Source organism: Oryzias latipes, chromosome 2 (genome assembly GCF_053564925.1).
Source record: "Oryzias latipes strain Hd-rR chromosome 2, Olatipes_Hd-rR_3.1".
Taxonomy (NCBI): domain Eukaryota; kingdom Metazoa; phylum Chordata; class Actinopteri; order Beloniformes; family Adrianichthyidae; genus Oryzias; species Oryzias latipes.
The window spans coordinates 45215133-45228935 of NC_136238.1; the positions used below are offsets into that span (position 1 = coordinate 45215133).

At 42.4% G+C, this 13803-nt stretch overlaps 2 protein-coding genes across 10 annotated transcripts in view; one reads left to right on the top strand and one right to left on the bottom strand.

The window, feature by feature from the left end:
• The window catches only part of LOC111948779 (uncharacterized), a 360906-nt gene that overhangs the window by 318507 nt on the left and 28596 nt on the right, over positions 1–13803 (top strand). The window lies entirely within an intron of this gene.
• LOC144989030 (NLR family CARD domain-containing protein 3-like) overlaps positions 1–13803 on the bottom strand; it is a 46004-nt gene that overhangs the window by 25632 nt on the left and 6569 nt on the right. For 2 of the 8 annotated variants that reach the window (XM_078940714.1, XM_078940721.1), the window contains exons 2-10: positions 11011–11145; positions 9946–10083; positions 9746–9868; positions 9090–9209; positions 8028–8141; positions 7778–7856; positions 7418–7616; positions 5478–7281; positions 5209–5382 (exon numbers count right to left, since the gene is read on the bottom strand). In XM_078940714.1, the coding sequence (XP_078796840.1) occupies positions 5209–5382; positions 5478–7281; positions 7418–7616; positions 7778–7856; positions 8028–8141; positions 9090–9209; positions 9746–9868; positions 9946–10031 (2699 nt within the window). In that variant the 5' untranslated portion in view covers positions 10032–10083; positions 11011–11145. Of the gene's footprint in view, positions 1–5208; positions 5383–5477; positions 7282–7417; positions 7617–7777; positions 7857–8027; positions 8142–9089; positions 9210–9745; positions 9902–9945; positions 10084–11010; positions 11146–13803 lie in introns of all 8 variants that reach the window. The other 6 variants (XM_078940707.1, XM_078940726.1, XM_078940740.1 and 3 more) reach the window with 5 other exon arrangements.

Consider the following 13803-nt stretch of genomic DNA (forward strand, 5'->3'; position numbering starts at 1 on the left):
TATGCTAGAAACCCAGTGGAAAAAAGTTTCCAGGGAAGAACTTTTTCAACACACCTGGATGGACCTAGGTTCTGCTGTTTAGTCTGGTTTGGAAAAACCACAATAACATTTGTAACCATCAGATACGTAAAAAACAGGATTTTTAACTTAAGCTGAATGTTGTTTTCTCTTAACTTCTATGCAACAGTCCTCTGCTGTAGAGCCCCGCACGGGACTATTTTCTTCATCCCGCTCCCGCTCGTGCAAGCCGAATTTCTGACCATTCCTCCCCGCTCCTACAATGTCTGCGTTACACTCCCGCTCGTACCATCAAAACTCTGAGAATTTATTCCCGCACAGTAATAGAGATGCATTGATTCCCGTCCCGCAGGAAAAATCCACGTCTTTGCATTGATATTATTACAGAGATTCATGCCCCTCCTCCAGCCTCATCTTTTCATGCATTCCTCTTTTGTGTAATGTGCAACTTAATTATTATGGCCCGCAGCAGCAGTCACTGACTGCAAGGACCATATTGTTTTCGCAGTTGGAACGACGACTTCGCCGCCTTTCAGCGAGAATTTGACCCCCGCCGCATGCTCGAAAAGTCACCAAAACGTGCACACACCTGGGATAAATTGCAAATGAATTTTCCACAGAGTCAACGTCACCCCCCCGAAGACGATGACATCACGGCCAGCGATCCCGTCAAAAAAATGAATGGGCCGAAAATCGCGTATGGGGCCGAACAAAATGTACTTCAAAATACAGCCCCGAAACCAAGACACACGTGTCGGGGATATCCCAAAGATGTTTTGAAATCATTATGGGACGGCCGCACGACCTACGGCTTGGCGGCCATTTTGTGGCGAACTCTGAGAATTGGCGATTTTCGTGTTTTCCCACAATATGGGGAAAAGACACTTTTGTTTGAACGATTTTCACGCAATTGCACACACTTGCTGCCAGCTCCAGTCTACAAACACCCCAGAAGTGTCGTTGACCTTTGACCTTGGGAAAAGGCCGCCATCTGGAATTTTCTCAAAAAAGCACCTTTAGCACCAGATACAAACGAAAACTCGTCGTTGGAATTTTCCTCAATCGTCTCGTAACTTTTCGGGCACCAACGGCCAGCTACTCTGGACAAAATGTTGGAATTAGAAGTTGTAGATTTTGAACGGCGTGCGTGTGGCGAGCTAGCAACCGTTGCCATCTTGGCTAGCTCGCACATTTTTCATTGGAATGTCGTGAAGAGCAAATATGCGATTCCTTGGCCCGCGCTGAAAAAAACGATGCTATGCACGACAAGATCGATAAAGGAATGTGGGCGTGGTAAGCAAAAAACCGTCGCAAAAAAATGTGCCGACTCTACAAAAACAAAAAAATTCGGAACCTTTCTTTTGAGAATCGACTAACGAAACCAATATACCGTATTTTCCGGACTATAAGTCGCACCGGAGTATAAGTCGCACCTGCCCAAAAATGCATTATAAAGTAGAAAAAAACACAGATAAGTCGCACTGGACTATAAGTCGCATTTTAACTTTCACAACCTTATATGACACAATCATAGCAGACTGTTTATCTAATAATTTCACAGTAATTTTTTCTCAAACTTATTTATTTATTCTTTTCATGAAGCATCATTGGCCAACTAATACTCTGTTTTCATCCTGTATTTGTAGGAACAGTTGTCACTTTTATTGCATTTCTGAATCTATGAAATCATTGGAAAATAGAATATTATGTTGTTAGCCTTCAAGATCTTACTGTAAAAAAGGTTTGCTGATTCTCTGAGTCACTTAACATCCTCTTAACACTTAACATACCTCATACATCAAATTGTCCCAGGAACATCATCTCTGTTCCTCGCAAATGAACATAACAGGAGGGTTAACAATGTATTTATTTTAATTTATTTCTAATATAAGTCGCTGCGGAGTATAAGTCGCACCCCTTGCCAAACTATGAAAAAAAGGGCGACTTATAGTCCGGAAAATACGGTACTCTTGTCCGCGATATCCAAAGGACGTTTTGAAATCATTACGGGATGGTGACACGACCTACGGTTTGGCGGCCATTTTGTGCCAAAATCTGCCATTTTGCGTTTTTCGCGTTTTTACACAATATGGAAAATGAACTTTTTTTCGAGCGATTTTCACGAAATTTGACTCACATGTTGCTAGAGCAAGTCCACAACTACCTCTGGAGTTTCGTCCACCTTTGACCTCGGGAAAAGGCTGCCATCTTGAATTTTTTATAAAAAACGCCTTTACCCCTGGATTCAATCGTAAACGTGTCGTTGGAATTTTCCGCGATCGTCTCGAAACTTTTTGGGCATCAACGGCAAGCTACTGTAAAAAAAATGTTGCAATTAGAAGTTGTAGATTTTGAACGGCGTCCGCGTGGCGAGCTCGCAAAGTCGCGCACTGTTGTAACTCCCATGGTTTTCATTGGAATATAGTGAAAATTGAATGCATGCATAGCAGGAACTGAACACAACAAAAACTATGGATATGGACATATAAGGAATGTGGGCGTGGTTAGCATGACACTACTGTTGCTAAGGACAACAAAAAGTTTACTTTTGCCGATTCGTCTGAAACTAACATCGATCTGTTCGTCATCAAAAGGCAATCAAAACACAATATGGTTGCTATGGAGATAAAATCAACAGAAAAGCGGCCATTTTGAAAAAATGGGGATTTTTTTATCAACTTATGACATGTAGCTCTCACCAATGGAGGAATGTGTTTTTCTAAGTCAGTTGATGATGCTGATCGCAATGCTAGCACTTTTAGCCACATTAGCATAGGTAGCATAGTTAGCATAATTAGCATTTTAGATAATGTAATTTTCTTTGTCAGTTGATGATGCTGATCGCTATGCTAGCACTTTTAGCTACATTAGCATAGTTAGCATAGTTAGCATATTTAGAATTTTTAAAAATGTGTTTTTCTGAGTCAATTTATGATGCTGATCTCAATGCTAGCACTTTTAGCCACATTAGCATAGCTAGCATAGTTAGCAGAATTAGTGAATGCAATTTTGACTAGCCTTTATTTTTAAAGGCGAGGAGGACGGTGGTGCGTAGAGTTGAGCGTGGAAGGCGGGTTGCGTCTGTGGGCCATACAACGCCGCTTGCGGCTTTAATTAAATCTATTTTCACTAATATGTTGTTCACTGAAGGTCACACGTTCCCAGATGTTCTTAGGGAAAGTGGGTTCTCCTCGGCCCCGGGATGGTTCTGATAGAGTGATGTTTAGCTTTTCTGGTTCTGATGGTTTTGGAGGAGGTTCTGCCTTCGGTTTAGATTTACGGAGAGTTTGAAGGTCAGCCTGCAGCTTTGCTCTGAAACGGTGAAAGAGAAGAAAACTCTTCTTCATGTTTGCTCTTTCCACCTTTTTTCATGTCTCTCCATTCAGCAGCAGCTCACTGACGCGTAGACTTGATGACTTTTGAGTGACAGCTCAGAGGGATGGGATTCTGCTTCTTGCTGTAAAATGTGACAGTCTTTAATGATCCTCCCGTGTGTGCGTGAGTCCGCACGCAGACAGACGGCCTGAAGCGCTGAACCAGCTGGTAAAGATGCAGGTCAAAGTCATTTGAATTTATGGAGGAAAAAAAACATTGTAATGATTCAACAGAGCTGAAAATCTATGAATAAATTTTTTCCTGAAGGAAAAATACTTTTTCTTAGCTTCAGCCTTTTCCAGTCTTTGCTTTTTTGCGCCTCAGCGGGGCATCAGCACGCAGATCTGAACACCATGCGTGTCTCACGATTAACCTCGTTTGAGGTTCTTTTCTGCTTCATCCATTGACATCATGTCATGCCAGGCAACCTGCTCCTTCCTTATCCCGCGCAGTGTTGCCAGATAGAGTCACAGCTCTTTCAACCTTCTGCTGCGCTAGAGCGCCCCGACTATCGTGTCAACCTATGATGACCGTATTTTGCGCTCTTTGTGTAGAACAGACTGAGGAGCGCGGGGAAAACAACTCTCAGCTGCAGAGGATGTGAACAGGTGAACAGGTAGAGAGGCGGGGGAGGGGCTTTGGCTTCAAACTCTGTCAGATGGAAACACGGTGTCAGATTCAGACACAGCTTTCACTGCAGGAGTTGAAGCAGAGACTCTCTGGGATGATTTTATGATCTCAAACATGATTACCAAGTATAACTCTTCAAAACAATAAACCTGATCTCTCCATATTCTCAGTGTCTACCATGCATTGATAAACACACCACTCCATGTGACGATTAGACCAGAACTTTACCTGGTAGCTCCTCCGACACACGACCGCGGTATCAAGCTTTGTACCATGGTCCGGGTAAATACTCGATTCTGATTGGCTGCTGGGTGTGCATTGAAACCTGATAACCGCACCGTGAAAAAAGGAGTTCCGGTCACCTAGCTTAAATGTTTTGTATCACTGCACCAGCTTCTTTCTTGGACAAAAACACGCAGAAAGAAGTGAACTTTCTCTCTGAACTGATGCTTTATTCAACCCATCGGGACGATCAGCATAAATATATTGCCGAATCTTGACTGCAGCGGTGGTGTGGCGTGACGCGGACTAGTTGTTGCGCCGCATCACGTAACTAATAGTCAGCTTTTTGTGAGGAAAGCGATCCAAATCAGAAAAAAACAAGAATTGAGGACTAAAAACAGGTTAGTATTTATTGCTTTTGTAAGGGACCATGGTATAAACGGGTTAATGACCTTCGAAGTATGCGTTATTACTTTTTAACGCACTTTGCGGAAGCAACCGTCCTCCACTTCAGGCTTCCAAGGCGTGCGTTTAAAAGTAATAACGCACACTTCAAAGACCATTAACCCTTCCTTAAAGAACACAATTTCTAAGAGACGGGCTGGACGTTGCACACCCCCAACAACAGGTTGGAGGACAGAGGCCATTAAGCGTCTATGCCTGGTGCGTTCACAAAGCTTCAGTACATAAAACTCCAACAGCCGCACAGCCTAACGTAGTCCGCTATTATATAGTCATGAGAAAACCGCCCACTCTGGCAACACTGATCCCGCGGGGAGTTTCTTTGCCGCCCGCTCCCACGAGATTTGAGGGCAGAGTAGAGGGCTGCATTTGCATTGGGTCCGACGGGCCCTCTACTCTGCTGTTACCTGTGCACTGACGACTATCTGACACTTTCTCCTGAAACAGAGAAAAACCAGACAGAACTTGTTGCAGAGAATCAATATTTAAATGTAACCTGACCTGAGAGTCTCCAGTTTACAGTCTGGACTCTCCAGTCCAGCAGACAGCAGCTTCACTCCTGAATCCTGCAGGTTGTTGTAACTCAGGTCCAGAACTCTGAGTCTGGAGGACTGAGAGCTGAGAACTGAGGACAGAGCTGCACAGCTTCTCTCTGACAGATTACAGTCTCTCAGTCTGAAGAAACAAAGACAGACAGCAGTTATTGAATCTTTCATGTTTCCATTCAGATTCATTTGTTGACTGAAGGTGATTTTCATGAGAGTTCTTACAGAGCTTTGTTGGAGGCTTTGATCACTGGCAGCAGCCTCAGAAGAGCCTCCTCTGAAGCAGAGTATTTCTTCAGGTCAAACTCTTCCAGATCTTCTTCTGATGACAGTAAGATGAAGACCAGAGCAGACCACTGAGCAGGAGACAGTTTATACGTGGAGAGACGTCCTGACCTCAGGAACTGTTGGATCTCCTCCACTAGAGAAGAATCATTCAGTTCATTCAGACAGTGGAACAGGTTGATGCTTCTCTCTGCAGACAGATCCTCACTGATCTTCTTCTTGATGAACTGGACTGTTTTCTGATTGGTCTGTGAGCTACTTCCTGTCTGAGTCAGCAGACCTCGTAGGAGACTCTGATTGGTCTGCAGTGAAAGACCCAGGAGGAAGCGGAGGAACAAGTCTAGGTGTCCGTTTGGACTCTGTAAGGCCTTCTCCACAGCACTCTGGTAGAACTGGACTGGACTGATTTGAAGAAAAGAAAAAGAAAACCAAGATTTTTTCTGTTGTTCTTCCTCCATGAGATTTAGTCCAGAGGTGATGAAGGTCAGGTGGACATGAAGAGCAGCCAGAAACTCCTGAACACTCAGATGGATGAAGCAGAAGACCTTGTCCTGGTACAGGCCTCTCTCCTCTCTAAAGACCTGTGTGAACACTCCTGAGTACACTGAGGCTGCTCTGATATCGATGCCACACTCTGTCAGGTCGGATTCATAGAAGATCAGGTTTCCTTTCTGCAGCTGCTCAAAAGCCAGTTTTCCCAGAGACTCCATCATCCTCCTGCTCTCTGGACTCCAGTGAGGATCTGTCTCAGCTCCTCCATCATACTTGACCTTCTGGACTTTGGCCTGAACCACCAGGAAGTGGATGTACATGTCAGTCAGGCTCTTGGGCAGCTCTCCTCTTCCTCTGCTCTTCAGCAGATCCTCCAGAACTGTAGCAGTGATCCAGCAGAAGACTGGGATGTGGCACATGATGTGGAGGCTTCTGGATCTCTGGATGTGGGAGATGATCCTGCTGGCCTGCTCTTCATCTCTGAACCTCTTCCTGAAGTACTCCTCCTTCTGTGGATCATTGAACCCTCTGACCTCTGTCACCATGTCAACACACTCAGCAGGGATCTGATTGGCTGCTGCAGGTCGTGTGGTTATCCAGAGGTGAGCAGAGGGAAGCAGGTTCCCCCTGATGAGGTTTGTCAGCAGATCAGCCACTGAGGTGGACTTTCTAGGGTCCTTCAGGATCCGAGTCTTGTGGAAGTCCAGAGGAAGTCGACTCTCATCCAGACCATCAAAGATGAAGAGGACCTGGAAGTCTTCAAAGCTGCAGATTCCTGCTTGTTTGGTTTCAGGGAAGAAGTGATGAACAAGTTCCACCAAGCTGAACTTCTCCTCTTTCAGCACATTCAGCTCTCTGAAAGTGAATGGAAATGTGAAGTGGAGGTTCTGGTGGGCTTTGCCTTCAGCCCAGTCCAGAGTGAACTTCTGTGTTAAGACTGTTTTCCCGATGCCAGCCACTCCCTTAGTCATCACGGTTCTGATTGGTTCTGGTCTTCCAGCTGGGAGTTGGAAGAGCTCTTCTTGTCTGATGCTTGTTTCTGCTCTGTCTGCTTTCCTGGATGCTGCTTCAATCTGTCTGAACTCATGTTCTTCATTCAGCTCTCCTCTTCCTCCCTCTGTGATGAAGAGCTCTGTGTAGATCTCATTCAGAAGGGTTGGGCTTCCTGCTTTAGCCATCCCCTCAAACACACACTGGAACTTCTTCTTCAGACCAGATTGGACTTCATGTCGACAAACTGCAACAGTCAAACCTGAATGAAGACAACAAACAGTAAATCAACTCTCTGCAGCCCTGAATGATGAGGGTTTGAATCCCTGTGGTTCCATGTGTTCAGACATCAGGAAATCTTCATTTCTCAGCTGAAACCTTCAGAGAAATCCTCTTACTGCTCTGCAGTCCATCAGCCAGCTCCCCCTGCTTCATTCTCCTCAGGAAGTTCACTGTGATCTTCATCAGTGACTCTCTGCTGCTCCTCTGCTCTTCATCTTCATCCTCCAGCTCCTCCTCATCCTCCCTGTGACTCAGAAGCTTCTGGATCTTCTTCAGCTCCTTCTTGACAAAAGTGACAATGTTGTCCTCCAGCAGCTGTAACAGAATTCCAGATGAATGAGCCAATCAGAGTGAAGTCATGGAGCCAAACATCAGCTCCATGTTGGACACACTGACAGTCCACTGGTGTCCAAAGTGCAGCATGGAGACGACTGTGGACAGAATGATGGGAAAGTAGTTGTTGTTCATGTACAGACCAGAAAGATGGAGTCCAGCTGTGTTTGATGCTGCTGGACAGACGGACCACTGGGAGTCTCTGAGCTCTGCTGGTCCAGTCTGTGGAGAATCAGCAACAATCAGATCCTACTGGATCCACTGGTGTCCTGCAGACACTCAGTAGAATCTACTAGATCTATTCTTTGTTTGTGGAAAAGCTCCAACACTCACTGCTGCACACATGAAGATAGAAATGTCTGTGAGAAAGAATGTTTACAACATGCAGCTCACTTCTCTGTACTAGAAGATGATGTAAGGTTGATAGGATGATCCATTGACCGGTCACTCCTGAAGGAAACACAGCTGGGTTCAGATCCAGATCCAGTTCTGCGTCTCTGATGGATCCTGATAGAAAAACACTTGTTTAGTTAGAAGTGAGTTTCTGTCATGATGGTGTTTGATGAGTTCTTTTGGATTTGGATCATCTCAGATCAGAAATGCATCATGAATGCTGTTGTTTCCAGAGCAACAATGATTCCAGCATTCATTCTGACTCACAGATGAATCAGAGTCACAGAAAACTGGATCATTGATTCTCATTTAGACCAGAAGAAAATGAAGAATTGAATGTTTCAGTTTGTGGATGAGATTCAAAGAAAAAGTTATAATTTTAATGGAGCCCATATATATATATATATATATATATATATATATATATTTTAGATTTTCTGTGGTTAATTATAACATTAACTTCATGAAAGACTTTTAATAAAATATTTGACTAAACTGTTTCTTTTTTTAAATCAAACATTTGTTCAAATCAGAAAATATGATGGCTGTTTGGGATTTGGAGCTGAAGCTACTGTTTGGGTTTCTCTCCAACAACCAAATCCCATCTTCTCACCCTGGACATGGATTACTTGAACCTCTCCCTTCAGGCAGGAGGCTAAGGTCCATCCGGACCAGAACCTCATGACATGAGAACAGTTTCTTTCCTTCTGCAGTCAGACTCATGAAAACTTTTTAACTCCTCCCCCCTTAAACATTTCACTTAAATGTCCAAGTACCAGTCCACTATCTGCACCTTCTTCATCCACAGTTTGCACTGTTAGCACTATTGTACTTCTATTCATTGTTCTGACCATTGTGTCAATTTTTTTTTCTTTGCTAATTGTTTATTTTTATTTGAAAATGTTGTTTGTGGCACATAGGCACCGCAGCAAATTCCTATTCTGTGAAATTGTTTTGTTCACAGACAATGGCAATAAAAACTCCTTAAATCCTTAAATCTAAACACTGTCTTTGAAAAAAGATTAATCAACAGATCTCTGTTCACTAGAAACTGCTTCTTACTGTGAGTCTGAAGGTCCTGGTTCAGTTCTGAAGTCTGGAGGATCACCTTTGGACCAGTCACTCTTCATGGATCCACAGCTGGAGGCTGCAGACTGGACTCTCTGTGTGACCTGTTGACCTCTGCAAACACCAAAGCATCAGAGTGTTGGAGGATCTGCTTCTTCATGAACAGCTGATGGACTTTGACATGAACACAGACTGAGCTGTTTAGTCTGGAATAACATGACATGTTTGGATCAACAGTTTCCAGCTTTCAGCATTTTCTGTCAGTCAATCCAGACTTTTTTCTAGAAAAGCTGATTCCAGTTCTCCATGTAGAAATGGAGAAATTCTGAGAGCAGAAAGTCCAACTAGAACAATGTGATGTTTGGAAAGCATGAAAATCTGAATCCTAGGAGTCTGCAGTGATTCTTCTCATTAGACTGGAGCTGCTGTCAGTCAGAGTCAGCAGTCAACATGTTTTCTTCTCCAACATCTCTGATGTCTCTCAGAGACTCTCAGAAGACTCAACTGAAAAGATCTCATCACACACATGATGCTCCAAGTGAGTCTGATCAGAGAGATCCAGAACTGAACCAGACCTCAAGTCCTTCATCTGAAAACTGTTGATCATCTGAACTAGAATCCAGCCTCCAAAAACTCTGACAAACACTCACCGTTCCACTCCTGAATGGATGTTCTTGAAGTTAGGATTATTATCCTTTGACCAGTCACTCCTGAAGGATCCACAGCTGGATCCAGGTCCAGGTCCAGATTCAGATCCAGGTCCAGGTTGGATACTGTGAAGAGGTTGCTGGTGTGAGTCCTGAGCTCTGACATGGAGAAGATCATGGACAGTTGGAGATGTTCATCTCACATCTGAGTTTTGCTCTGGCTGTCATGGTTACCATCTCTGCTTCTAGAGGGAGGGGCTCCCTCCTGTGGCTCCTCCCACTGATCCATGCTGCTGGATTCACTGGATCCACATCAGCTCACACACACCTTCCTCCTTCACCTGCAGAAGAAACATGTCTTCTTAAACTCTGACAGACATCCTGGTTGTTCCCAGAGGAGGTTCTGAGTTCTGTACTCTGGTACCAAAAAATTTAGTTTTTTTGTCAAAAAAGCTGATTTTCTGACTGATCAGGCTGTTTGGTATGGAGTGCTATACTGTTCATTATTAAATAAATAAATATGACCTCATGCAAATACACAATCAACCAATAAATCTCCCATAAATATATAAAAAATATCACGTAATTGTGAAAAACCTGCACACAAATTTTAAATTAGCCATTTTATTACTAAATATATTTCATTTTGCTTTAAAAACCTGTTCATTGTTTTGAAACAGCATTTTAATCATGGTGAATATTATTATAATACTGTCTTCTTTTCAGAAGCTCGGGTTCCAAAATCCATATTTTCCAAAATATCTTTGTTTTCATTTCACATACCTGTTTTTCAGAAAGACTTATTTATTTCATAAAGAGCTTTCCAGCAGAATGAGTCTGTCTGTCAATCAAACCAGAAGTCTACATTCTTCTTCCATCTTTCCCGCTCTCTCTGAAGGTATTTCTCCCTGCTGCTGGTTCCATCGTATTCAAAACTTTTACATGGAACTGAAATCTATTCAGCTAGCAGTATGACATTTTTGATTGAATTATATGGTTATTATTGAAATAACTGTATATTTCTAACAACACAAATATTAAAATCTCGTAACATTAAAACATGTTACGGAGTTGGAGTGTGACGGGATTAAAGATTTGGATCAAAATGGCCGCTGTTTCATATGCTAAGCACCAAGAAGATGGAACATAACATCCATGAAGTTCAGAATTGACTTGATTATTTAAATAACAGAAAACCTTTCTAGCAAGTCATAGTGTTGAGTCGCTGCGTTTGACCACATCCAATACCCCAGCCTTCTCCTCTGTACCTCTCTGTTCTTTTCCCTCTTCATCATCAGCTGATCTTCTCTCTTTCATCATCATCATCATCATCATCATCTGAACCTCTCTCCTCGTTCTTCTCTGTTGGGACTGACTTGTCATGTACGTCTGCTCTTGTTTTCCTAAAATAAGTGAACAGATGTTCAGCAGAAGTTTAAACCAGAATGAGCATCTAGGTTTTTGTGACTTTAATAGTTGAATTATTCCTTCTTGAAGTCATCTCTGCTCTCTTTAATATCAGATGCATCATCAACCTCATGTCTGTCTGGTTCACCTCTAGTCTGTGTTCTTCTCCACTAAATCATATGGCAAATATGATAAATATTAAATATCATATTAAATCCTACGGCCAAGCAAGGATTATTAACTGTTTGAATTAATTTAACATCTTGCTAATGCATGTTTATTTGACATAAACTTTGTATTAGGAAGATTTTAAAGAAAACAAAGGTCTACACTATTTGTAAAAATAGAAACACTTTTTACTTTTAAGCATATTTTATTCATTGTTGTCAAACATCACTAAATGTTCAACTAAAATCCAAAATGTCGTTCAGCCAAAGTGATCTTGAAATTAAAAGGCTGTAAACGTAATAGTCACTCACAAAAATAATAATCATCCAAACTTTTAACATAGAAAGAAACAAAAACACCATCTAACCACCATCACTTCACACATCATACTTCTACCTTCTAGGAGCAGCTTTATCATCATTTATTGCTGCTTCAGACAAAAGAAAAAACTTTTTCAGTGTTTTGGAACATCTAGTTCAAGCAGTGGCGGTTCTACACTAACTCACTCCCTGGGCGAGTTACCCCCCCCCCCCCCGCACACATACAAAATTTGACAACATCCTGTTGTGTTCCGTATCTTCTATTTAGCCATTTTACATAAAAACTGCAGTAATTTTCTAGACTCGTATTACAGGGGGGTCAAACTCAGTCACACAGGGGCCTAAGTTAAAAACACGCTTAAGGTTTTGGGCCGAAGAAGATAAACATTTACTGAACACACTAAAGCTAAACTTTTAAACCTTTTAAACTGAACTTTTTCAACATAAATATGAATAAAAACAGGAACATTAATCCAGAATAACTCAAGTTAAACCTTAAATAACTTGTAATATTTTGCTCTCCATATAAATATATTCTGTCAAAATTATACAAATATGAACATGCTGCAGGACAAAACAAAGAAAGCCTGGAAATATTGATAAGAAATTACAAATCAAATAATTCCGTTTTTTTTGCTCTTTTATCATTTTTAGAGCATTTTTTTTAGAGCTGGACTCCTGCTTCATTTTTAGCAATAATTTCTTAATGCGTGACGTCCTGTGTGTGTCTTTGTGAAACATATCAGAGGGATTAGGTCTAAAAAAAAACTTACTGTGATTAATATTTTTATGTCTTATTAAACATTAAAGACTAAATCATAGAGTTCATCAAAATATTTGGCATTTCCCTTAATTTGTGCAACACCAACAGTAGAAACCCTCCAAAAAACCTCAATCAATAAAAAAATGGTCTGCGCCCACCACCCCTGTTACGGTTTCTGTTTCTTTGTTTCCTTTTTTTTTTTTTTTTTTCAAACTTTATTCTTTGTTTCCTTTTTGTTCTGGCATGTTTTGAGTTTAACTTCCTGTCTTATTTTGTAGGGTTTCCTGTTTCGTTTTTGTTGTGAGTTTTACTTTGGTTCCCCATCCTTCCTGATTGTGTTCACCCGTGTCTCGGTTGTCTGTATGTTTTAAGTCTTGTCATTCCCTTCCTCCTGGGCTGGTCCATAGTATGTTAGTCAGTATGTTAGTCTGCTCTCCCCGTTTCGAGTGTTTCGAGTTTCTAGCCTGCCGTCTGCAGTGGTTTTGTGTCCTTAGTTTTGTTTATTAAAGCCCCCGTTCCCCTGCAACCTCCTGCCTCCTCTCTCGCTCTCTGCGCCTGGGTGCTTCCTCCCTTCTCCCCCCGTAACAACCCCTCCCCCTCCCATTCCCTCTGACACACGCGGCTCCGTCTCTACGACGGGAGGCGCAGCTGCGGCCCAGAGTTGATTGTCAGGTAGAAAAAGACTCCCAATCACCTGTTAGTGTGATTCAGCCAGCCACCGGCGAGTTGCGCCCCCTCTCGAGTTTTTTGACTTATGTTCCAAAGACTACCGCAAAGAGGTGTGGCCGCAAGCGTCTTGCAGCAGAGGGCGGTGGTCACGTGCGCATCGGGTCTGCTGTGTCGGAGCAAGTTATTGTGGGAAATAATCTCCATTGCCTGTTTTTGTCGAAATTGGGTTGAGCACGGGTGTTTGTTCTGCCTAATTCTTTTTCATGTGCCTGTTTTACGTTGTTTCACTCTGAGTGATTTCATCTTTTTTTAATTTATTTATTTTTTTTGCACTATAAGTGTGAAGAGGAAACAGGATCAAGACATTCTTAAGAGTCTGATGTGTCAAATTTAAAGTGTTAAGTGTCGGCAGCTGAAGCAATTTCAAATTAAAAGCGCAAAGCCGCCTCTTTGAATATGGTAGTACATTGTAATGCATCGGGTACCGGCAAATGCCGCCCCCTATGAAGGGCCGCCCTGGGCGACCGCCCACATCGCCCATATCAAAAACCGCCACTGAGTTCAAGAAATTATTTAAAATAAAATCAGTAAAAACAATCTCCTTTATTTTCTCCATGATTATTGATTCTGTAAATCCTGCTCAGTACAGCTGGAAGACACTTGTGACCATTTTATTGGTAGCCAGTGGTTTTAGGCCCGGGCGCACCCCCCCCCCCGCAGCACTTTTGGTTTTC